This window comes from Chiroxiphia lanceolata, chromosome 25, assembly GCF_009829145.1.
Source record: "Chiroxiphia lanceolata isolate bChiLan1 chromosome 25, bChiLan1.pri, whole genome shotgun sequence".
NCBI classification, from domain to species: Eukaryota; Metazoa; Chordata; class Aves; order Passeriformes; family Pipridae; genus Chiroxiphia; species Chiroxiphia lanceolata.
The window spans coordinates 6,275,234-6,286,994 of NC_045661.1; the positions used below are offsets into that span (position 1 = coordinate 6,275,234).

The following is an 11,761-nucleotide window of genomic DNA, read 5'->3' on the forward strand; positions in this document are numbered from 1 at the left end:
CGGAGCGTGGTCAGAAGTGGGGCGTGGTCAGAGCTGAGGGCGTGGTCAAATGATGGGCGTGGTCAGGAAAACAATCGCGGGCCGAATCCCAATTAAATAAAATTCTTATATGAATTAAATTTATATATATTATACAATTAAACTTTATATATACATTTATATATGTAACATATATTTATAAAATATATATTATATTATTGTATTTTTATATATTTGTTATATTATATATAATATAATTATATATATATTAATATATTATATAATATATTATACATTATATAACACATATATATGCAATACAAATTATATATTATATATAAAATCATATATATATTAGATATAATAGTATATAATATATATTACATATTGGTATATATATGCTGTATAGAGTATATAATAGAAGTAACGTAATTATGTGCTATATATAATGTATAATATAGTTATGTATAATATAATTATATACATAGCATACATATCTTATTAAATTATATAAATTAAATAAAATGATAATATAAATTTTAAAGAAATTATATATTAAGTATCATTTATTAATATATAATGATTAATATATGAATTAAATGATGCTTTAAATAAAATATTACATGAATTAAATTAAATATAAATATATAAATTAAATATATAGGTATATGTGGATTCATAAAATAAATAAATTTTATTAATTAAAGATGAATTGCATATAATTGAGAAAATGATATAATAATTGTATATATAATAATATATAGTAATTGCATAAATTAAAATAAATAATTACACATGTTTATAAGTTGTATATCAAATATAAAAATTATATAAATTAATTATATAATTTTATATAAATTAGATCTAAATATATATGCTAGTAATATTAATTAATTTTATTATTTAATTTTATTGCATAATATTTATTAAATATTTTATTTAAATAATATTTTATTGAAATGATATTTTATTAAATAATATTATTTAATTTTATTGATTTAATAGATTAATTACATAAACGTTATGTCATTACACGTACATTGTACACACGTTATATATGTTTAGATACAAATATTTTCATTAAATCAATCAGATGAATTGCTTTAATTCGATTATTAGTTAAATCCCGGGTCGGGGGTGCTGAGCCCCCTCTGCAGGTGCTTGGTCGGGCAGGGCCACCTTCCTCCCTCCTCCTCCTCCTCCCCGGGGGTCTCCCTGTGGGGGGGTCTCCGCTGGCCCCTTTATTTCGGGGAGGGGGACTCCCTCAGCCCGTCCCCGGGGGCACCGAGGGGCCCCATCCTGCCCGCGGGCAGTGCTCCCCGGCTCTGCGGGGTCCCCAAAGGGGCTCTGCGGGGTCCCCAAAGGGGCTCTGGGGACCGGCTCGTGCCCCTGTCCCAGGACAGGCCCCCCCTGCCCCGGGGCACCCTGACCCCGACCCCACAGACAACAGGGGGGGTCCGAGCCCCGCTCTCCCAAGGGCATTCCCTGAAAGTACAGGCTGGGCAAACATCAGCGCTTGGGTTAAAACCCCAGGGGGAAGTACAGATAAGGGCTTTTAACCAAAATCGCTCTGTCTGGCCACAAAACGGTCTCTGGCCACCAAAATCCTGCAGCAGCTCCTCGGCCAAACCCCTGTCCCGGCCCCGCCGTGCCCCCGGAGCCGCGGCCTCGGGGCCTTTCCGGCCCTTCTGCCCCGTCAGCAGCTCTGCGGTGCCCGTGGCCACGCCGGGGAGGGTTCCCAGGGTGGGCAGAGCCCGCTCCGGGCATTGGTGGGGTCTCAAGGCACCTGGGGGGCTCTTGGGGTGGTCTCAGGGTCCTTGGGGGGTTGGGGGCAGTGGATGAGCCTGGGAGGTCCCGGCCCTGCCAATGCCACAACCACCAAGGATGTTGGGGACCCCCGGGACCCCCGGAGTGGGTGGTGGGGTGGGGTGACCCCAGTCTGTCCCACCTTGTCCCATCCTGTGCCAGCCCTTGCTCCAGGTCCCAGGAGCCACTTGCTGATGCCTTTCCCTCCCAACACCCACCTTTTCCCCCAAATCCTGTTTTCTCACCCCATCAAAGCAGCTTTTTAAGGCACAAACACCCATTTGGGACCCCCGGGGTGCCACCCCCCCCCTCCCCGTGTCATTCAACACTGGGGCGGGGGGGTTCTTTTCCACCCTCCCCTACAAGCGTGGAGGGACAGGGATACAACTCCATGTCCCCCCCAGCTGCGGAATCCCCAACGTGGGGGGTTAGAGAAGGTCTTGCCCTCCCAAATTGCAGGGGCCTGGGGTTGGGGAGCTGCTCAGGGCACAGAATCTCCTCTCTGCTCCCACTCGGGTCGGTGGTAGGGTGGGGGAAAGGCCACCAGCTGGGGACATGAGAAGCAGAAGGACCCTCCCGGCCTGAACCTCGGGATGAGGAGAAAGGCTTTCACTTTTTTCCTGCGTTTTCCACATGCTTCTACAGGTTTGGGCTGCTCGGAGCAGCCAGAAAACTCTGGGGCTGAGGGATTTTGGGGTGTAAATCCTGAGCTCTCCCAAAGCTTTAAGCTGCCATCATTCAGCTCCAGAGGGAACACCCTCTCCTGGGCAGCCAACATCCACCTGGAGCTGCCTGGAGCATCCAGAAGCAGGGAAGGGGCTCTTTGCCCCCAGCACCCCCAAATCTGGGCACTCTGCCCATCCCTAAGAGCAGCCTCCAACCTCAAATACCCCCCAAATCCGACCATAAGGATTGTGGCCCAGATCCAGCAGGATATTTATAGGATATTTATAGGTCCCACTTCCCTGGGAAGGGGATGTGGACCTGGGAAACCCCCGGCTGCTGCTGAGGGGAGGAAGAGCTGGGCTGACTCAGCTCCTCTCGAGGAATCCTGTGGGCAAACGATGCCCACAAACGCTCCTGGATCCCATCCTGCCCTTCCCAACCACCGGGATGAGCAGTGGGAGGGTCACCCTGCACCCCCAGCAGCTGGGAGGGGCTCAGGATGGTGTGGAAGCCCCCCAGTATCCCCCTGGAAATGCTGGATCCCTGCAGGGGGAGTGGGACATGGGGCTCCCCCGCTCCTGGAAAGAGGGAAATGGAGCCAAGGGGGCTGAGGGAGAGGAAGGAAATGCCTCTTCCAGCGCTGTCTCTCCAAGCAAAGTGGCTCCAGGAAGCTTTGCCTCAAGTGTGTTTGCTTTAAGCAGCTGCTTCACGCAGATTTTGGGGGGGCCTCAGCGGCAGATCCGGTGCCTGGAGCTCCCAGTGCCGGGGGCAGAAAGGATGGATCCATCCCATCCCTCTGCTCTCATTCCAGTGGCCATGAACTCCCACGTGCATCCACAGGGAATCGGGGCAGGGTGACACAACCCAGGACTTTGCCCCTCAGGGACCCCAGGGCTGGCACGGGGGGGGGGTGTCACAGGCTCCACCCCCCCCTCACTTACACCAAGCTACACCTCTCTGTTTATTAATAATATTAAATATACAAGTTGTTTTCCATTATTTTCTTTAAATAGATTTTTAAATGCCTTTGTATAAAATATTTCAACATTTCATTGTATAAAAAAAAAAAAACAAACAACAAAAAAAACCACAAACCAACAAAAAACCCAAACAAACAAAAAAAAAGGCAAATTCAATCCAACAGGGGTAAAGGCAAGTTTTCCCCCCCCAGGATCAGCTCCTCCATGGTGTAAACTTACACCACAGCAGGAGTTTGGCCCCAGCCTTCCTGCTGCATTAGGGCTTTCCTCCTGCTTTACACCAGTCCCTCACACAGGATCCCCCTCTCTCTGACAGTCATAAATACACATATATATAAAAACCCCAAATTAATAGCGATGCTTTCCTTAAAAGCAGTGTGGTTTGTCCATATTTTCATCCTTCCTAGAAAAATAACACTTCAAAGCCCCAGAGCAGCTCAGGCCATGCTTCACCCAGGGCCAGACGGAGCCATGGATTTTAGGGGGTCTCCAGAGCTGGTGCATCTTCCCAAATCCAGCTGAGCCTAAAAGCCCCCAGAGGCGAGGCTGGGGCTGCTCCATCTCCCAGGTCCACGTGGATCCCATCCTCCCAGCCCCATTCCCTTCTCCAAAGCGCAGGAACGGGATCCCAGCGAGTCCAGCTCGTGGCAAGGACCCTGTGAGGGGCAAAGGGGCCCCTCCAAAATACTTGTGCAGGATAAAGACTCTCATCAGCTCTATTAAAAACAGCCCCTAAGGAGGGCGAGGCCGAGGCAGCTCGGACACGGAGCGGCAGGAGGATGGGAATGGGGACGGTGTCAAGGGTCACCCCCCTAACCTGTCCCACACGGGCACGGGGGGGCTTTAATATTCACAGTGTGAGGGTTTGAGTTGCAAATCAGGGCTGGGGGCGCCCCCCACAGCATCCAGGATGCTCCAGCTGAAGCCTCGGGAAAGGTAGGGTGGAGGGAGGCAACGGGTGCTGCTCCAAAACCAGAAGAGCCAGAGGATTTCAGGAGCTGGACTCTCCATCTTCAGCCATGTCCGAGCAGGATCCACCATTCCAAATCCAGCAATCTCAGCATCTCGCTCAGCACCACGGTGTCACCTCAGCCACTGCCACCATCCCGTGACAGTCCAACGCCTCCGACCTCGCTTCCGGTGCTGGGGGTCCCACTGGGGGCCACAGCCCCCCATCCCTTTGTCCCTGCCAGGGAGGGGTTGCAGTCTCTGGCCGAGGGCAGAGGGAGCGTCGAGATCCTTCCACCCGGATCCGTCCCCCACCAGCTTCACATCCCGCCTTGGGGCCCTGGGAAGAAAGCAGGAAAGGAAAACGTGATGGGGAGCTGAGGATCTGCCAGGGAGGGGGAGAAATGCATGGAAACCACAGGAAAAATACTCGGAGTACTAAGAAAGCGCCGGTAATGGATTAACGAGCTGAGAAACCGCACGCTGGCAGCGCTGGGGCCCAGACCTGCTCTCTCCAGCGCCTTCCCACCCAGAATTTTCCTGCCGTGGTCCAAGGGGACAGTCCAGGGAGTCAACATTGGCTTGGACAGGAGCCCTGTGAGGTCCCATCCAACCCCTGCTCACCTCAGAGGTCCTGAGTCTCCAGCTCTGGACATTCCCTCACTCCCTGCAGTGCCCTGGGAGGGAAAGGTGGGGAGTTTAGGGCAGGGTCGCCGGGTGGGGGTTCCCAAAGCCCCCCAGGCAGGATGAGATCACACCCACCTCCTCTCTGGCTCCTGGGTCGCAGTCTCCGTCTTCCAGTGGCTGCTCCAGGACCTGTGTGGAGAGAGGGAAACAGGAATGAGCACAGGGGAAGGGGCAGGGGCAGATCTCCCCAGTAACACCCTCCCACTCCACTCAGCTCCTCCACTGACCCCCATCTCAAAATGATTGGGAAGACGAGGCTCAACCCACCCTGGCCACGCGGGGAAACTGAGGCGGGAGAGGCTGTCGGTGCGGGGAGGGGGGTTCTTACCCTGCACTTTATACTTGTAGAAGAGCAGCCACCCCCACTGCCAGCAGCCCGGCCACCACGCCGGGCACCACGACGAACACCAGGGGCTCCTGGAGGCCCTCCGGCCGGGCGGCTCCTTCCTGCGCTGCTCTGTGCCCCGGAACAAACCCCGAGTCAAAGCTGGGCCGGCCCTCCCGCGCCGTCCTCGGGGCCCCTCATCCTGCTGAGCCCCCAGCACCGCGCCCTCGGCCCGCTCCCGGGGCCCCCCCGCAGCCCGGGGCCATCTCTGGAGAAGCGGAGATGCGTGACGGGCTCGGCCGGCGGGGCCGGGCGGATCCGGGCTCTGCCGCGGGGCCGGGCTGCGCTGCAGGGGTGGTCCTGAGCACGCCGGGCGGTCCGGGGATGCGCGGGGGGCTCCCCGCGGCTGGGCTGGCTGCCCCCAGCTCTCCATCCCCGGGGCTCTCGTCCTCCTCCGCCGCAAGGCTCAGCATCCCGGCTGCGTCCGGCGGGGCTTCGGCGCTGTCGGCGGGATCCTGCGGGATCTGCGGCATCCCGGCGGGTGGCAACGACGCCGTGTCACATATGGCGGCACCCGGGAGCTCCTCGGTGCCCGAGCCCCCGCCATGGACACGGGGGCCTGGGATGGGGCCTCTAAGTCAGCGAGGGTGACGGAGGGGGCTGGGGGGGAGCTGGCTGCCACGGGGGGTCCCGTCCCTGCCCGAACGGGTTGGCAGCGGAGAGGGAGGGCTGGGTGGCAGGAGGGAGGGCAGGGGACAGGCAATTGCAGTCAGGATCTGTCCCCACACCTGAAAGAAGCAGAGAGAAGAAACGGCCGTGGGGTCACCAGCCTCCAAGAGGGGGGCACAGCCAGCAGATCCGAGGGCGGGGGGAGCACCCCCTGGCCCTTCCCGGGGCAGCGGCTCAAACAGCCCCCAAAAACGGGACGAGGCAGGGGACAGGCAGGAGCAGGCAGGAGCAGGCAGGGCTTGGGGAGGTGACAAGCAGCAGGTGGATGAAGCAAACCCGTGTCACCGGGTCCCCTGAGCGCGATGGCAGTGGGTTATCCAGGACTTGCAGGAGCCAGACAGCCACGTTTAACATCCCCCAGGGCACAGGGGCACGGCACAGCTCCCCCAGGGTGACAGGAGACAGCTCCTCCGGGGCCATGCAAACCACAGCACGGGGGCAACATCACTCTCCCTGGTGGCTTGCCAGGGCACACTGAGGCAGCTGGAGTGACACAGCCCAGGTCATGCAGACATCGGTGGCACAGCAGTCCAGCACCTCCATTTCTCCTCTGGGGCTTTGAGTCGGAGCCGAGCCTGATGCCTCCAGCCAGCCCTTGGAGATGCCTCCCTGGCCCCCTCAGCACCTCTCCCTGGCCTTGCTTCCAGCACATCCCACCTCAAAGGGCAGCCAGACCCTTTTCCCCTGACACTGATGCAGAGTTCGCTGACACAGCACCACAACCACCCCCCGTGACAAGGACCGAGGTGCCCACGTGTGCCCACAGACAGGGACACGTGGCTCTCAAGCTGCTCCATGCAGGTCAGCCCAAGCCCCCCAGCCTGGCACCGGGTTCAACTGGGCAGAGCAAAGCCTTGGCATCTCACCTGGTGGGGATTCAGCCCCCCTGGGCCCGGGCAGGCCCTGTGGTAGACGTGGCTGCAATCCTTCTCGAAGGTCTCCTGGTTCTGCAGTAGCTGGTTGATGTCCTGGAAGAAATCCTTCACCAGCACCAGCATCTCATAGGGGGAGGTGGTGAACTCCTTGAAGCACATCTGGGACAGCTGGAGGAAGTGCCAGGCTCAGACGTCAGCCCTGTGACACACCAGGGTCCCCATCACGGCGCTCCCAGGGCAAGGTTTGGTGGCTCCTCGTGTCCATGGACACCCCAGCTCTGCTCCACATCGTGGGTTCTGCCCGTGCACCCACCCAGGATGGCCTGGACACCCCATTTCACCCAGGATGAGGACCCAGAGCCAAGGACACTGTACCATCCTCTCCTCATCATCCTCCTCCCTGATGCAGGGGTCGACGTTCTCGTCGATGCTGTGGTACATCCTGCGCACCGTCTGCATCTTCCTGGCATTGGAAGAGTTCTCCTTGAACTCGTTTCGCTCCAAAATCTTGCCCAGCAAGGAAAGGCAGCTTTCACATAGCAGATGGAGTCATTTCTGAGGACACAGATCCCCCCAAAAAAGGGCGAGGAGAGTGAGTGGTTACTGGGTGGGCACTTGCCTGAGGGAAACCTTGCTCGATCCCACAGGATGCCCAAACGGGACATGGAAGCCACCTGGGCCGAGCAGGATTGGTCCTTCCTGGGCTGCCTTCCCACAAAGGGAGACAGGAAGAGGGGAGATTGGGATCTGGGAACCCCCCACCGTGCACCAGTCTGGTGCATGTCCTTGTCCTCTTCTGTCCCCCAGCAAGGAGCCACTCACCAACTGCATCTTGTCGATGAACTGAAGGAGACCCATGCCCGGGTGCTGCATCTGGGGTCAGCCCGGAAGGACAGAGCAGGGCAGGGGTCACCCACATTCACAGGGGACAGGGCAGGGGCTCTGAGGGGCTGGAGCTGAGCAGCCCAGGAGTGCCATGCCCCTGGGAACCCAAGGGGCGCCCAAGTCCCCTGAATTCCCCAGCCCAGCCTTCATCCCACACCATCCTCCTCCTCAAACAGCCACACCCCCGAGGCCAATGCTCGGCAGGGGTGAGCCCAGGATTCTGTTCCCACAGGATGTTGCACTCCCCTGAGTGCCTCTCACTGTCTGCTCCCACCCCCACCTGCCTTCCTCCTCCTGCCTCCTCTTCTGCCAGCGCCACGGCAAAGCCCAGCCCCGCTGCTGAGTTCTCCCCGCTCCCCTCCGCCAAACCCAGGCTGCAAAGGAGCAGCCGGCGCGCAGAGGTGGCCCTGACACCGAGGTCACGCATCCCCCGGCATCACAAAGTGCCGGGGTCGCCCCCGCGGAGCCGCCGCCCCCCGTGACAGAGACCCGTTCCCCAATCGGAGTAAAACCCACCTCGAGCAAACCCCCTCCCTCGGGCCGGCATCCCAGGCTGGGGGAGGCGAGGGCTGCCAGAATTGCCCGGCCGGCGATTCTCCTCCCAGCCTGGGAGGCCGTGCCGGGAAACAATTGCTCCATTATCCTGCAGGCGCTGGAGCTCCTCATCTGCGAGGACAGGGGCTGCAATCCCCAGCAGGAAAAGCGCCGGCTTCCATTCAAACCTGCTCCATCCCATGGCCACGCACTCGCTTGGAACCCCAGGGGTGCAGAGCAAAGGCTCCAGGGCTGGGGGACTCCCCTTTTCCCCCACAACCAGCACCCAGTTTGAAACCCCCGGGGGTGCAGAGCAAAGGCTCCAGGCTGGGGTGGATCCCTTCTTCCACCCAAACCAGCACCAGTTTTAAAGCCCAGGGTGCAAGCAAAGGCTCCAGGGCTGGGGGTGCAGAGGGGCTCAGGCAGCGGAAGCTGAGCAGCTTCTGGTTTAAAGTGGTGGTTGAAGAGGAAGAGGTGAAGGAGCCCGGACACAGCGGTTACACGGAGCTCGGAGCAAAAGCAGCCGCAGATCCGGAGGCAGCGCTCCCGCCTCTCTCCCGCCTCTCTCCCGCACTCCCGGTGGAATTTAATCTGCGACAACCCTGCAAATCCCTGGTGCCCCCGATTCCCGCTTCTGCCCTGAACATCCGCGTGATTCCCGCTCGGAGGTGAGCCAAGGGCCACGGAGAGGGAGACACGGCCCCGGCAGCGGCTCCAGGGGTGCGGGGGGGTGCCAGCCCCGGAGCTGCCCGCGGGACGCTGGCAACCCACCGCCCCAGCCCTGCCGGTTCCATCGCCCACCCGGCCTGGCCAGCGGCCTCCCTCGCTGCCTGCCACCCACCCACAGCCCCACTGCCAGCCCAGCTTCCAGGCAAGCAGCTGGACTCAGGAATGCAGCCGGATTCCTCCGCTTAACCCCTGCAGAACCGCCCGGAAAACACCCCAGCCCGCAGCGCCGGCCTCTCCACCGCTCCCTGAGTGCCCCTGCGCCCCCACCCGGCCCCGCGCCTGTCCCCTCCCCGGCCACACTCCTGCTTCCCTCTTCTCCATCCCTCCTGCTGGCACTTTTCCACAGCCACCCTTAATAAAGGCACAACAACTGTCACCCCTCGGTGCCCACTTGTCGCGGTGCCCACGGATGCTCAGCTCCGGGTACCATCTCTTCGCTGAGGGAGCTGAAAACCACCTGATTTCCTTATTTCAGCCCTAAATAACGGTTGACCGTGCCCGCCAGCCCCGAGCGATCCCCCATCCCCCGGCACAGCCCCGGGAGGGCACTCACCAGCTCCTGCAGCTCGGCCAGGTGCCTCTCGGTGATGATCTGCTGGCAGTAGCTGTTCTGCTCTGTCTCATGGATGCTGCAGACCAGGCAGGAGGAGGAGAGACGACAGGAGGGTTGCAGCGGAGCAGGGACACCTGAGCACGGCACAGGAGACGCTTGGAGCCGGGATAACCCCACACCGAGCCCCCTGCCCTTCCCCCACCACCCCCCACCTCTGTGTGGTGGACAAGGCTTGGCCATGGCTCCAGCAAGATAATCCCACTGTGGTCCTCCAACCCCGCGCCCGTCCCCATCCTATTTTTCGGAAGCACCAGGTCAGCAGGGAATTTCCAGGGCCCGGTGACACAAGCCTGGATTGTGGCTCTTGGTCACCTCCACGTTCCCAATCCAGCCCCCTCTCCCCTCTCCCACACCATTTCTCCGTCTCTCCTGCCAAATCTTCCTCCTCCGCCCCGGCTCTCCGGAGCCGTCTGACACACTGACCCACCCAGCCCAAACTCCCTCTTCCCACCCTCCGGACCCCCCCAGCTGCACCCGTCCGGGCTCTTTCCATGCAGCAAGCGCTGGCCTCGTCCCAATTCCCCTCCCAGTCCCCCTGCAAAGGAACGGGGAGGCCCGGACCTGTGGCGGGACCCCGGTGGGCAACGGGGGCTTGTCCCAGAGCCAAGACTCCCGGGCGGGGATGGAGGGGACCCCCCTGATGGGGGGTGGCACCCCTCTGCCGGGGCACGGCAGGGACAGGGTGCCTGGGTGATGGGTTGGGGGGGAATTTCCTTGGAGGGTGTCCAGGAATCCTCCCCTCTTGTGAAACTCCAGATGCCTCCCCGGCCACCGCCGAGATGCGGCCACGGCTGAACGGAGCCTCACCCCCGCCAGGGACGGGCTGGAGCTGGGAACGGAAGCCGGGAAGGGGCTGGAGCCGGGACCTCTCCCCGCCGGGAACGGGGACCGGGATGGGGCTGGAACCCGGAAACCGGGGCGGGAACGGGGCTTCACCGCGCGAGTCCGGGGCTAGAACCGAGGACCGGGACGGGGCCGGAGCCTCATCCCGCGGGTCCGGGAATGGAGCCGGGGCTGAAGCATCACTCCGCCGGGGCCGGGGACCGGTCGGGACTGGAGCCGGGGCCTCCGTGCGCCGGGAATGGGAATCGGGACGGGGTTGGAGCGGGAATGGGGCTGGAGCCGGAGTTGCACCCACGCGGATCCGGGGTGGAACCGCGAACCGAGTAGGGGCTGGAGCATCCCCCCACCGGCAGCCGGGACCCCCCGAGGAGGGGACCGGCCTGGGGGCACGGGGGAGAACCGGGGACCCGCACAGGTGGCAGCGGGCGCGGGGGTCGGGGAGGGGCCGCCGTACCTTGGCCCGAGGCGGGGCATGGGGGGGCTGCCGTGGGGCCGGGGCCAGGCGGAGAGGGCGAGGAGGGGCGGCGGCAGCGGCGGGGCCGAGCGGGGCCCGGGCTGAGCCGCCGCCGCGGCCGCGCTCCCCTTTATAGCGCCGCCGGCAGCATGTGGTTTATGAGAAAGGGGCTGGCGGGCGGCCCAGGGCCCCCGCGCCGGGACCGCGACGGGCCGGGCCGGCAACGAGCGGCACCGGGCGGGCACGGCGCGGCACCCGCGGGCCGGGGGGGCCACCGCGGCCCGCTCGGAAACCGCTAGGGGCCCCTCGGAACGCTCGGGCGCCCCTCGGAACGCTCGGCATCGCTCGGGCCTCCGCTCGATACGTTCGGTTCGGCACCGCTCGGATCTGATCTGGAACAGGCTCGGCTGCCGCGGATCGGGGCGGATCGGAAACCGCTCGGTCTGTTCGGGCGGCATCACGAACCGCTTCGGCTAGGGGCACCCACCACGTGTGTGCTCACCCAGGCCCATGCCATGAACACGCGTGTGTGCTCACCCCGGGCACACACACACAGGTGTGCACACACGGACATCCCTCGTGTGCGTGGACACCCCTCGGAACACGTCCGTGTGCACACACACGTGCCCAGCACGGTCCCTGAACACACGTGTAGGTGTGTGGGCACAGGCACACATTTATGCACATATGTGCACACGTTTATGCACA

The 11,761-nt window shown here is 59.6% G+C and overlaps 1 protein-coding gene across 1 annotated transcript; it reads right to left on the reverse strand.

The window, feature by feature from the left end:
* Positions 1 to 3,401: 3,401 nt before the first annotated feature.
* On the reverse strand, positions 3,402 to 11,511 carry CSF1 (colony stimulating factor 1). Its single transcript, XM_032710365.1, is given in 18 exon segments — positions 3,402 to 4,719; positions 5,004 to 5,056; positions 5,142 to 5,156; positions 5,158 to 5,195; positions 5,402 to 5,428; positions 5,430 to 5,559; positions 5,561 to 5,716; positions 5,767 to 5,998; positions 6,001 to 6,085; positions 6,088 to 6,182; positions 6,989 to 7,163; positions 7,371 to 7,513; positions 7,516 to 7,550; positions 7,615 to 7,703; positions 7,818 to 7,868; positions 9,697 to 9,783; positions 9,785 to 9,830; positions 11,054 to 11,511. Coding segments are annotated over 17 exon segments (1,914 nt in total). The 3' UTR covers positions 3,402 to 4,719; position 5,004.
* Between the last annotated feature and the right edge of the window lie 250 nt (positions 11,512 to 11,761).